Here is a 12,636-nt window from a genome sequence, read left to right as displayed (position 1 = left end):
GGAGGAGGAGGAGGAGGAGGAGGAGGAGGAGGAGGATGTGGAGTCGTCGATGTCTTTGGCGGATGAAGACCTGGAGAGGTTGCAGGAAGACGTGCAAGACTCGGCCGGGTCTGACGAGGAGGACGCCAGCGAAGTGGAACACGAGATGCATGAGGGCTCAGACGAAAATCAACGGCTTCCAACAGGAGCTACTGTTCAGCACGAGGAAGGTAGCGATGAGGAGGCTGAAGAAGAACATGACAAGGGCCAAGGGCAAGAGCACCGTCCCAAAGAAACCTTGCAAGTAAAGGGCACCGACGATGAAGAGTCTGATGCGAGCTCCTCTCCGGAAGAGGAAGAACAGTCGGGAGTGACACCCAGCATTCGGAAAAGGCGTCCCACAACCCTAGAGCAGGCTCAAAGCCTGAACGAAGCGTTGAGAGTGTCGGAAACGCCCATAGTGCGCCAGGGCACCCAAGCTCAGCCTTCCAGCAGCAGCAATATCTCCGCCTCGCAATCAGCTCTCCTCGCCAAGTCCCCAGCACGCGTGTCACAAATCCTCGGAGACTCGGCTCGACACGCAACGGTCGTCCCTATACCCTCGACTTGCCCCGACCCAAAAACTGGCCCCTCCTCGACCGAACACTCCCTGCCAGCGGGTCCTTCTTCAGCCCCTCCTCCCGCTCCAACCAGACATGCGACGACGACAAGCTCGGCTTACATTCTGCCTCCTGATCCCAACGAGCCCTACTCCGACCGCGAGAGATCCGCCGCCGCCGTCCGGCAGGCGCGGGGCGACAAAGCTGCGGGCAAGCTCAGAAAGAAGCAGCGACTCGGAGCGGAAAAGACGAGCAGGAAGCAGAGAAAGAAAGACGAGGAGCGGTTGCTTGGAGCCGGCACTTCTACTACTACTACCGTCGCTGCTGACTCCGTGCGCAGGAGGAAGACGGTGACGGAGGCCAACGAGACGTTCGATCGCGCGTACAACAAGTCTGGTGGTCTGACGCGGTACTGTCATCGGTGCGCCAAGACGAACCATTCAACTTGTCGTCAGTGCCCGTGGAGCCCCAACGTGGCGAGGGACATGACGACGGGGAAATTGGTGAATGTGGAGGCTACGAGGATCCCGCATGTGGACTTCAAAATTGAGAAGGAGCCGGTGGTGGCGAAGGACGGGGAGAAGGGGAAGAATAAAGGTAAGGATGAAGATGACGAGAAAAGAAAAAAGGAGAGTAAGAAGCAAAAGAAGGAGAGGAAGGAAAAGCGGAGAGAAAGGCAGGAAAGGAGGGAAAAGAGGAGGGAAAGGAAGGAAAGGAGGCAAATGAAGGAAAAGAAGAGGAAACAGAGGGATGAGGATGAGAGCGAAGAAGCAGCGGTAGGGAGCCCAAGTAAGACGTTAAGGAGGAGTTCGTTGGCGCTGTAATGTGCCCGGCTGTGGTTGTTCTCCATTCATTCACTTCCTCCTGTTCATGTCTGGTTTTCTTGTCGGATATTATCTTCCAGTCGTTCTTTTATCTAAATGATAGTTGTGCGAGTTAGCTTGGACCTCGAAATGTCTGGTCAATATTCACTGGTATGTAACAGCATATCTACTCATCAAGGATATAGGAAAACTCCATTCTTTCAAGCTCTCTCCTTGATATATAGGATCAATGTAACACGTATCTCATGTTCATGCTCGGGTTGCTTGTGGTGGGATGCGATAGACACGTGGGTTTCCTACTAGGGTCGGTGGTGTAGGTACCATGGGCTGCACAGCATGTACATACGATGATGATGCTTCATTGATGGAGGCCTGCTTGGAGATGACTCATTCCGTCGGTAGGATTTTGGCTTCAAACTATACTTCACGACGTCCTGGAGGCATATGACAAAGAGAGCAAGCCGATCAGCTCGATTTATACAAGGGTATCTTCCCACATTTTCATCAGAAATACAGGCTCATTGTCCAGCCTCAATGCAACTCAGCCCTACACCGTCAGCATCACAACGCCCACTCATTAGGCTCGTTGACCGGTACAAACGGCTCGTCGATCTGCTTGACAGCCAGTTCGCTGCATAGAATGCTGTTTTTAGAAAACAGAGGTACCGTTAGCTATGACCAGATTCGTAAAGGGGAGAAGATGAAAGGGAGCAACAGAGGCAACTTACCAAGCCGCCGCCACCAACTCGTCCAATTCCCTCGCCGCCCTCTCTCTACTCGCGCCGGTGCTCAAACCCTTCGTCACCTCCGTCTGCAACTTGCCAATCCTGTTTGCCTTACTCCTGCCCGACTGCTCGACGACGCGCTTGCCCAAGCACTCGGAATGGAACGCGTGCTGGCAGGGGAAAACAAAGAACTGCCTTGCCAGTAGCGGCAGGCGGCAGATGTAGCACTTCTCGCCCGGTTCGACGATGGCATAACGTGACTCGAGCTGCTTGATGTCGCGCTTGATATGCTCCGCCGTCTGCGTGCTCTCGTCCATCTCGCGCTTCAGCGAGTCGATCTGCCGGCTGTACTCCTCCAGGGCTGCACATATCTCCTCCTTGAAATCGTCAATGACGACAAAGTCCGGAAAGAACGGGATCAAGTCCTCGATACGCAGCAGGTCCGACCGCCGCAGGAACTCGATCGCCGGCTTGATACCTGTGCTTTTCGATATCACCTTCTTCGCCACCGCCAGCCAGAGCTTCTTGCGCAGCGCCGGGTTGGATTCAGGCCGGTCGGCGACGGAGCTGGCGAGGTCAATCTCGTCGTACTTCAACGCAAGCTCGACGGCCTGGACGTATTGCGACATGGAGCTGTAGATGTGAACGCAGCTTTGAACACGCTTGTGCTGAATGCAGAGGCGAAGGGCGAAATCGGCGTCGTAGTTCTGCTCCTGCGCATACGACTGAGCCTCGAGGTACTGAAGTAGTGCGGATTCATCTCTCGAGGGGTGGGATGCGTAAATCGAGATCAACGTGTTGTGCACGGCGGCATCTGCGGAGTGGTGTTGATTGATCTCGAATAGAAGGTAACGGACGGCTTGGTTCTGTAGAAGCCGTGAGCGGATTGCAGCCATTCCAGTTCAGTCCTTGGTTTACGTACCTGAGACAACGGGCCCTGCACCATCTTATTGTAGTTGAGAAGGGCAGGTATCAGCTTCCTAGCATCCAAATTTACCTGCCGCATAAGAATCTCAACAAACTGGACTGACACGTTCCCCATCAGGACAGAGCTATATTTGTAGAAGATTTCGGGGTCCGTCTGTTTCTTCAGCACATCCAAAGACTCGACCCAGCGTTCCCTTTGGACCCAGTAAGCGAGGACGTAATTGTAGTCGTTGACGACAGTGGCAAAGTAAAGCAATTCTTCCTCCCTTCCGTGGCTACTGATTATTTCATACACAGTCTTCCTGTCAAGGTCGGACTTGTGTTTCGAAACAAACTCCTGAAACTCCCTCCGGATGACTGACAATTGATCCTCAGTATCTCGGGCATTCATACCCTCGGATAGCTCGGCCTTGGTGCCAATGGTATCATCCAGCGCGTTGAGCTTGGAAATGTAAATCTCGACCAGCCAGGTGGCGAGGAGGATACGTTGCATGGTTGCGGATTTCTTGATGGTAGAAAGTTTGGTCATCAAGTACTTGCGCAATGCATCCTGCTCGCCATGGTCGATGAATGTCAGAGCGACTTGCTCAAACGGCTTAGTGCTCCGGCCATAGACACTTGCAGCCTCCAGGAACTGGCCTTTCTTGACAAGAAAATCGCCGGAAGCGGTGGCCACAGCATCCTTCTGAGACGGCGTTGTCGCGAACTGGGAAGCAGCATCGAACTGTTGCTGGTTCAAGAGAATCTTCCATACATCCCGACTTTCATCGTACGCGCTGATCTCGAAGACTTCCTGCTTGGTGAACAACCAGAAAGTGCTCTTTTTCTGATCAGCGACCAGATTCAGCGCGGTTTCACCTGGCTCGAGAACAACCTGATCATAGACGATATTGTCGTTGAGTCTGTTGGAGCAGACAACGCGTCCCTCTACCAGCTGGATGATATGCCAATGACTTAGGATCATCGAGCTTGCAGGATCTTGCATTGCCCTCGGACGGCCGCCAGCTGTTTGGGATGGCGGGATCCTGGACCTGGGAAACATCTTGGATCCTTGGATGACCATGTTCCCCAGGTTCGCGGAGTCAGCGTTGGTCAGAAGCTTTCCATGCACCACGCCGTGGGAGTTCAGCCATGCGAAAGCTCGTTCGTTCTCGGTGGCAGTGGACGCGGCGACTTCCTGCGTATCCGGAGACACAACAAGCATTGCCGGGCTGGGACGAGAGCCGCCGTTGAGCTCGTATGGAGTGGGCACCTCCGACTCAAAAAGTCGAGCATAAATAGAGCCGCTGCCCTCTCGGCCGTGCCGTCCAACCTTTCCCACAAAGTGCTGCATATCGGTCGGCGTGGCAACCAGAACCCTCCGCACGTCGGGCCTCCCCGGAATGGCATCAACCCATAGCCCAACAACGGGCGCATCGGCCTTGTAGACGGCCTTCAGGTATCTCTCCTCGCGGCGGTAGAATTCGGCGGAGGGCTCGATGTAGACTTCGTACACGGTGCCGTCGGAGCCGCCGATGAGGATCTCGCGGGTGGAGGCGGTGGGCTCGGAGGGATTCCACGAAACGCTTTCGATGGGGACCCCCTTCAACCTGGACAAGGCCTTGGGCTGGCGGCTCTGGGTGTGCAGGTAGTAGTTCTCGGCGAGAGTGGTGGTGATGATCAGGTGGGAAGCGGTAGGGTCAAGGAACATGCGGCGGATGACACCGATCTCGGATGGTCTTTTGGGAAGGTCAACATCTGCACGCGTCGGTGTTTAGCGGCATGCTGGGTGGCGGGGGATGGGCGGGCATACCGTCGATGTCCTCGGGGCTGTCGAGGTCGAAGCGGAGGATGCGGCCGGTCTCGAAAGCCAGGATCAGCACATTGTTGGCAACCTGGGCGGCGACAAAGTCGGAGGGCCGGTCGAATTTGAGATTGACGAGCTCGACGTTGAAGATGGGCAGCGAGGCGTCGGTGAGGTCGTGCAGGCTGCTGGACGCGACGTAGCCGCTGGACGGTTCGAAGGCCATGATGGGGGCGGCGCGGGTTACACGGCGATTCGGGCTGTCATGCTCAGAGGGCGCAGAATCAGATCATTGCCGCGCAGTGAAGTGGCGCGCGGCGTTTGCGGTGATGCAGCAGCGCTGGGCGGGAGCTGTCCGGCCTGGCTGCGGTGGTGGGCAGCTGCGCGCACGGACCCCGGCCGCACACCTCACGTCTTCCTTCCTCCGCTCACCTCTCTATCTGGATTGAGAAGCCACAGCCACGGCCAATAATGTCTACGTCATTTGCAGCAAGAGTGGGATGTAGCGACTCCCCACCATCTGCCAGCGGCACTCCTTAGCGTCTCGCCTCGTCCGTCACCCGCATCTTGCAGAGCCATGTCGTCCACCGTCTTTCCTCCCCGCGCGCCGCTTCCGAGCCCTGACCAGCAGGCCGCTGGGATCGAAGCTTGCCTCAGAGTGCAGCGTCTTGCCACGGCCCAGGGCAAGCGACCCTTCGCTGGCGCTCTCATCGGGCCTGACAACGAGACCTTGCTGCTCACCCACTGTTCCCTCAGCCACGTCGACCATGCCGAATCAAGTCTGGCGCGTCTGGCTGCTCTGCACTACCCCCAGGACTTTCTTTGGAAGTGTACGCTCTACTCCACCTGGGAGCCTTGCGCAATGTGCACAGGCACCATCTATTGGGCCAACATCGGGAGAATCGTCTATGCCGCCACCAACGACCAGCTTGCCGAACTGACCGGAAAGGGCAACCGCGAGAATTACACCATGAAATGGCATTGTCGCGACATCCTCGAGGGCAGCCAGAAGGATATCCAGGTCCTGGGACCCCTGGAGGGACTGGACAAGACGGTCGTGGAGGAAAGCGACGCGTATTGGAAGCCACTCAGGGAGAAGTCTCATGCCACCCAAGACAATCTTTGAACCTTCAAACCTTCTTGTCGCTTCGCTCCTCTCAAGCTATGCCTACGCTTGCGACAGGGATTATTGGGTCAGCCGTCTTACTTTCAATGGCACCAGGATGACTTTCTTGCAAACTGCATCGCCAGAGTCCTGCCTTACATATTCAGCAAGATTGGGGACTCCGACGGGTGCGCCCCATTGGCCAATAAGCCGTTCGGCTTCAACTCCCGCCACGCTTGCGAACGTAGAAACTTCGCCTATGCAGGCCACTCGTCCTTGTGCACCTTGAAAGGCAAAATGCCCGATAAGATACAAGCGGTCTTTCGGAGAGGTTTGAGGAACGTATGTGAGGCGTATGGCTGGTTCAAGGACTCTCTGTTTGCAGGCCCACTGTGATTGGATACAGAGTGGTTTCATTTTTTGGTTATCCTGATTGTGCACCAGATAGATATAACAATTGGCCGTTGGGTGTCTACGTCTACCCAGCGGTCTGGCGATCGGTCAGGATGGACGAATCAAGGGACGGAAGCGGAACAACATGGTGTTAGACTACTGGACAGATCTACTCATCCGCCCTCTTACACTCGTTTTCTTTTTTGTTCGTGGATTTCTCATTGATAGCAACACCAACTGTCCGGCTTTTCTTCCCACAACTAGACGGAGAAAAGGTACGATTGCCGACAAGAGGCTCCGTGCGACCCGTTGAAGCCCAGAATGGTCAAGTTTTACCCAAAATGGTTAGACTGCATCAATGGTATTCCTAGCTCACAAAACCCCTTCCAACGGGGGCTAACGACATCAAGTAAGAGTCGTCACTTCCTACCCCAGCACAGTGCGTTGGAAGATAAATTGACCCGTTTACATCCATCTCACATGTACAGCTTTCACACTTGCGTCTACTCAGGAGATCTCTACCTCGGGAATACGTGCACAGACTCAACAACTTCGGACTTCTCCACTGCCGCTGACATGACTTGAGCTTCAATCCACCACGCCTCAAGGCTACGCCCGCAAGCCGACATTATTTCGGCATATGCTCCCCCGGCGTCCAACAAGTCCACCGCTCATCACGCGCAGCTTACGCCACGAAGTCTTGGCCTCGGGCACACCACCCCGCCCCCACAAAATAGTCAGCCCGCCGGGCTCAGTGAGACCGGATCCACACCACCCACCGGAACCGGCCACCGAGCAGAACGAGCACAAACGCGGGGCATCCACAAAGCCCCATTCTCGCTCCAGCCCGGGCCAAGACCGGGCTTAGGTAGCTATACTATGTCGCCGCGTCGCGTGACGTGCTATTTTGGTCGACTGTACTCCGCTTTTCGCTGGATGTGGTGACTTGGATGATGCGGTGGTGCGGGCATATAAAATGGATGATACCTCACTCTGTGTAGCTTTTGGTTTCTCCACCAACAACACCTCATTCCCTGCCTCGTCACAATAATAATGCTCTTCTCCGGTTTGTTTGCAGCGTCGCTTGCGGCGCTGGCCCAGCTGGCCTCTGCCGCCAATTTCTCGAATCCTCTTAGGGAGACGGACGGGAGCGACCCGCAGATCGTGTGGTACGATGGATACTACTATCTCATGACGACGACGTGGACGGACGTCCAGCTCACCAGGGCCACGACGCTCGAGGGTCTGAAGACTGGGGAGAGGAAGACGATCTGGGTTGACAGTGATCCGTCGAGATGCTGCAGTGTTTGGGCTCCTGGTATGTTGGCCTTTGACGGGTTTGGTTTCTTGTTTCCCTTGCTATTCAAAAGACTTGGAAAGAGCATGGATGTCTTTGGGGCCACACGTGGGAGATTAGAGCGCTTCCTTACGGCGGACCATGTGGTTTCGCATGGCCGGAACTACTCGTTAAAAAAACTTCCCGCTAATTGACACTGACACGTATAGAAATCCATGAGCTTGATGGGACTTGGTACATCTACTACTCTGCCGGATCTGCGGAGAACCTGGACCTCCAACGCCCTCATGTCCTGGAAGGTGCGTTGCTCCGGACTGGCCCTGTTCAATCCCTTGCTTGGCTAACTCGTCGATGTTCTAGGCGGTGCTCACCCCTGGGACGATGATTACACCTGGGTCGCCACTCTCACCGATACGTGGGGCATCGACGGCACGGTCGCCACGATCGAGGGCTCTCGTTACTTCGTCTGGTCCTGCTTCGAGAACACCGACATCCAGTCCCTCTGCATCGCGCCCATGACCTCGCCCACCGCCCTCGGCGACACCGTCCTCCTCTCGCAGCCTCTCGAAGACTGGTCCGTCCACTCCCCCCAACCTTCCCACTAATGACAACGAAGAAGACCCCGTTAACCATTTCCACGCAGGGAACGCGTCGACACCCCCGTCAACGAAGGCCCGTACCTCCTCCGAAACCCCACCACCGGAACCTACTACCTCACCTACGCCGCCTCGTACTGCTGGACGACGTCCTACCAGCTCGGCCTGCTCACCCTCACGTCGACCGCCACCCCGCTCGACCCCGCGTCCTGGACCAAATCCGGGCCCGTCTTCTCCTCGGCCAACGGCAACCTCGGCACCGCGCACAACGCCTTCTTCACCTCGCCCGACGGCACCGAGATCTGGAACGTCTACCACGCCACGAACATCCCGACCGGCGCCTGCAACGGGAGCAGGTATACCATGGTCGACCGGGTGGAGTGGAATGCGGATGGGAGCCCGGACTTTGGCGTGCCGAGCCCGGTTGGGGAGGTCATGGCGGGACCGGCGGGGGAGCCGGATGCGTGAGGGGTTATGTGAATGAAAGGAAACAAGGAAATATGGGGGGAAAAGACTTCCTGCAAGTGAAGGAAGTAAGGAAAATTCCGCAGTCATGTGATGAACTGGCTGTTATTCAATGCTCTTTCTTTCCGACGGTGCCTTGGTGTTGAATCAACGACGGCGCTCCTGGGGAGTGGTGCAGTCTTCTCCAGACGGTTCTTCGGTATCATGGCGATCCTAGAAGAAGAGCTATCTTCCCGTGCTGTAGGGTTGTCTTCGATGCAACCGCCCAAGTATGGATGAACCGCATCATTGGGAGCTTTGCCTACAGAGCGGGAGCTCAGAACCACCACATCATCGTCCTCATCTACTTCGATAAATGCAGGTGGTTGAGTGTCACAAGATTGGCGATGCATGGAAAGCGACGAGGACGTTCCAGCTTCATGGCTCCCGCCAGTCTTCTCCTCATCCCCAAATCCGATGAAGCCTTCATCACTTATAGGTGGTAGAAGCCTCAGTTTCTTCCTGGGGGCCGATGCAATCGAGTTTTGCTTGAAGAAACCATCCACAGTGAACTCGTGCGTAGTAACTGAGCTGCTAAACTCTGTAGTCTTCGTTGTCGAGTGTTTTGGTGGACGTCCACGTTTTCTCTTCGGCGCAGGCTGCGCGCTGTCCATGGCTTCTGAGATTGGCTCGTTGGGAAACTTGCGAGGACGCCCACATCTCTTCTTGGTCGATGGAAGTTCGAGACTCTTGGGCGAGGGTGCAAGGGGTTTGGGATCATCCTTCCGCGTCTTCGCCGTGCTCTCTTCCCTGGCAGGAGATTCTGCCCACGAGGCATACTGCATGGGTGCCCCATGCTCGATAAGAAATGCCGGAAACCAGTCTCTGAATGGCTCACCAGGATTGTAGCGCTCCTTTGCGTCAAATTGAGTGTCATAACCAATCTTCCTGGGCTCGGCCTGCCAGTCGATGCTGACAATATCTGACGGTATGAACTCAAGCCGAAGCTCATCAGGAGACTCATTGGTGGCTGCATCTTTACTCTGTTTAATCTGAGTAAACATTCCCGTTGCATCTTCCCCAGCCTCTAAGTGACGTAACAAGGCACGCGAGAGGAGGGGCGAGCAAAGTGCATTGATAAACTTTCGGGCGAAGTGACGACCTTTCCAGTCGAAGTGTGCTTTGGTAAAATCATGCAGCCTTGTGATGTCGATCGGTTGATTCCACAAGATTTTCTCCTTGAGCTGCTGGAGATGTTCTCCCGACGACACCGATGGACGGAGATAGAGATCCAGAATCTTCATCTTAGGGAAATCGTTTGGGATCCTATCGGCTACAGCGCGGTGCCTGCTGCCAAACGTGCCCTTCTGGAGATCAGTCTTGAGCTTGTTTCTCCAAGCTTGGAGCTTTGCAGCGACAAACTGTCCCGAGTTTGCAATGGCGTTCAAAGACTTCCCGTATCCTGCTTTTGCGGCAGCCATTGCGAGATCCGGCCCACAGTTTGGGATTCCATGGTCATAATCGCCCCCCGCCATAACGGCGAGCAGCACCAAGTCTTCCTTGGATAACATTTCGCTTCCGCTAGAGGGCGAACTCGTCTCGAAGACCTGTACAGGCAAAACCGTTCTGCCTTTTCGGACTGCTTTGTTGCAAGGTAGGAACACTCGAACCGCGCCGAAGGCCAAGGCATCACCATCCTTGGTGCAAATTGCATCAACAATGCCAGCCTTTTCTAGAGCGGCACACTCTGCTTCAGCTTCCCCGGGGGCTTTCAACGAAGGGACTCCCAACAAGTCCAATACCTGGTGATAGAGGTCGACAAGATGTCCGTATTCGAATTCTCTCTGAATGTCATCCGAGCTCCGGAGCGATGTCGCAGCTTTGGGAGGGAGCGGAGCAATTGAAGGGATCTGGCGAGAAACATATTTGTCTCGCTTCGTCGGTGGTCTTTGAGGCCCGTCGAAGATGAAGATTGGTTGGACACCGGCCATCATGTAATGGAGGACATGATAGAAGAAGGTGCGGGTTGGATGGTTCATGCCACCTGAAGGACAGTCAATGATCGGCTGCTACTACGTTCGCGGGATCTTCGGCGAGAAGCTTACCCGCACCCCTTGCACGCTGTGTAGCATTCAAGTATTTGTACACGTCAATCGAAACATCAATAGCCACTCGCAGCGGTCGGCCATGCTGTCTCATGTTTCTAGCACTGAGAACAGCAAGGTCCACTTGTCTGGCCGAGGTCTTTTTCCTAACCTCATCCCACAGCCTTACGTCATTAGCTACGGAGCTTTGGAGTAGGGGGAACAGAAGCTTACCCATTGATCCCCATGGCGTAGAGCTGCGAGTTGGGACGATTGCTGAGAGCCAACGCGTTTCAATTCGGAAGACGTTGTCGACAGGGTGGTGGAACAGCCGTACTGAGGATGGCGAAGTAGACGTTCGGGCAGATCCCAACTCAGTGAAGTTGCCGGGAGGATGTAAGACAAAGGCTCAGGCCGTTGATGGTGTATGAAGACGTCGCGGGGATGTCGCAAGATTGGATTAAGGGAAGGAGCGGGGGATGGGAGACGCGACTCCCGTCATGGACAAGCCCGTCCGCACGTGACATCTGCGCCTGGGAAAGCGCTCGATGAGAAACTCTATACTTCTATGTCTTCGTCTCCAATCTTCTGGTCCGTGAAAATGAGACAAGACCTCTAGATTTTACTCTGGCCCTGTGTCTTGCGTTTCGCCGTATTCCTCTCCGCGCTCAAGGTGAAAACGACATGGTGGCTCAGCGCCACGATGTCACCGCTCTCGTCCTGGATAACGACCTCCAGGTCTTGCCGCCCGTTTTTGATCTTCTTCGCTCGCACCCGCACAAACAGCCACTCCACGCCTTCCGCCGGTAGCGACTTCTTCATGTCCAAATTCAGCAGCAGCGTGGGGTACCAGAACGGAGCATCCTTCTTCTCCGCCTGCCGATACGTCTCGACAATCTGCGGCCACAGATCCGACACCAGTCCGATACTTTCGTTCGTAAACCTCTCGCCCGACTCAAGCCGCAGCCACTCATCAGCGAGGCTATGCAGCGCCTGACCCTTGCGCGGCACATATATGCGCACGCGATTCCACACCTTCCGGAAGTTCGAGTATGGCTTGTCTATCACCTCGACCCAGCTGGTGTCTGTGTCGGTGGCCAAGCGTGCCAGGTCAACAGGGGGCGGCGCGGGTTGGAGCGACCAGCCGGTTTCGAAGGACACGCCCTGCTCCGCATCGAGGTTTGAGTTTGTAATGTAGCCGACGACTTCTTCGCGCCCGTCCTGCTCCAGCGACACGTGGATCGTAGACGTCTGCCGGCCGAGCTTTGCGTCCCTGACCCTGAAGGTTACGGGGCCTTCCTGCGTGCGCCGCATGAACTCGAGATGCAGGGTGATGGTATGTGGCTGCTTCTGGGCGGCGAGCGTTGTGCGGAAGTGCAGCGAGGCGACGCGCAGGAAGGCTGACGTTACGACGCCGCCATGAGGCACTGGAGCGCCGTCAGCATGTTGAAGTGGTAGAGCTCACACCAGGGTCTAACGACGTACCTGAGCCGACGCACCAATCGGAATAGAAGCTGGCCGAGTAGGTGTGAGAGTCGACGGCTTCCACTGCCGTGGCTTCTGCGAACGACGGTGCCATGGCTAGGGGAACGGAGCAAGAGGAGGGTTGAGAGACACACAAGGAGCTGCTTGTCGGAATCCAGCCGACATGGCGGTGACGCGACGGCGCGTGGGATGGAGGATGCGCGAAAGGCGGCGGCGCGAGAGCAGGCCCTGCCTCGGCTCATGCCTCGGTTCATGTCTTCCCCGGATTCTGGCTTCCCCCGCCTCCCATCTCCACCAACGGCGTCACTCACCGGCGCGGGCAGTGTCGGCTGCTGCTCCTGTCTGTCCGCGCCCGTGCTGTGGTGCCGCCTTTTCCTCCCCGCCTTCTCGCGTGC

At 56.0% G+C, this 12,636-nt stretch overlaps 6 protein-coding genes across 6 annotated transcripts in view; 3 read left to right on the top strand and 3 right to left on the bottom strand.

Moving 5' to 3' along the window:
• BKCO1_19000204 (uncharacterized protein) overlaps positions 1-1,402 on the top strand; it is a gene marked incomplete at both ends in the record, with an annotated part of 2,817 nt that extends 1,415 nt beyond the window's left edge. The window contains one exon of the mRNA XM_020271999.1: positions 1-1,402. This exon is cut by the window's left edge and continues 1,415 nt beyond it. Within this exon, the coding sequence (XP_020131443.1) occupies positions 1-1,402 (1,402 nt within the window).
• A 561-nt stretch (positions 1,403-1,963) lies between these two features.
• Positions 1,964-5,063, bottom strand: BKCO1_19000203 (vacuolar protein sorting protein; the record flags this gene model as incomplete). Its single annotated transcript, XM_020271998.1, has 4 exons — positions 1,964-2,045; positions 2,131-2,993; positions 3,050-4,791; positions 4,847-5,063. The coding sequence occupies 4 exons, from the start codon at positions 5,061-5,063 to the stop codon at positions 1,964-1,966; spliced, it is 2,904 nt and encodes a 967-aa protein (XP_020131442.1).
• Positions 5,064-5,414: 351 nt separating this feature from the next.
• BKCO1_19000202 (cmp deaminase) lies at positions 5,415-5,963 on the top strand (the record flags this gene model as incomplete). Its single annotated transcript, XM_020271997.1, has 1 exon — positions 5,415-5,963. One exon carries the CDS (start codon positions 5,415-5,417, stop codon positions 5,961-5,963), a length of 549 nt encoding a protein of 182 aa, XP_020131441.1.
• A 1,425-nt stretch (positions 5,964-7,388) lies between these two features.
• On the top strand, positions 7,389-8,696 carry BKCO1_19000201 (glycosyl family protein; the record flags this gene model as incomplete). The annotated part of the gene is made up of 4 exons (XM_020271996.1): positions 7,389-7,653; positions 7,842-7,931; positions 7,993-8,206; positions 8,276-8,696. 4 exons carry the CDS (start codon positions 7,389-7,391, stop codon positions 8,694-8,696), a joined length of 990 nt encoding a protein of 329 aa, XP_020131440.1.
• An 83-nt stretch (positions 8,697-8,779) lies between these two features.
• Positions 8,780-11,004, bottom strand: BKCO1_19000200 (flap endonuclease gen like protein 1; the record flags this gene model as incomplete). The annotated part of the gene is made up of 3 exons (XM_020271995.1): positions 8,780-10,716; positions 10,778-10,941; positions 10,991-11,004. The coding sequence occupies 3 exons, from the start codon at positions 11,002-11,004 to the stop codon at positions 8,780-8,782; spliced, it is 2,115 nt and encodes a 704-aa protein (XP_020131439.1).
• Positions 11,005-11,371: 367 nt separating this feature from the next.
• Positions 11,372-12,335, bottom strand: BKCO1_19000199 (thioesterase family protein; the record flags this gene model as incomplete). Its single annotated transcript, XM_020271992.1, has 2 exons — positions 11,372-12,183; positions 12,242-12,335. The coding sequence occupies 2 exons, from the start codon at positions 12,333-12,335 to the stop codon at positions 11,372-11,374; spliced, it is 906 nt and encodes a 301-aa protein (XP_020131276.1).
• Between the last annotated feature and the right edge of the window lie 301 nt (positions 12,336-12,636).

This window comes from Diplodia corticola, assembly GCF_001883845.1.
Source record: "Diplodia corticola strain CBS 112549 chromosome Unknown scaffold19, whole genome shotgun sequence".
NCBI lineage: Eukaryota > Fungi > Ascomycota > Dothideomycetes > Botryosphaeriales > Botryosphaeriaceae > Diplodia > Diplodia corticola.
This window is presented reverse-complemented; position numbering and strand designations above follow the sequence as displayed.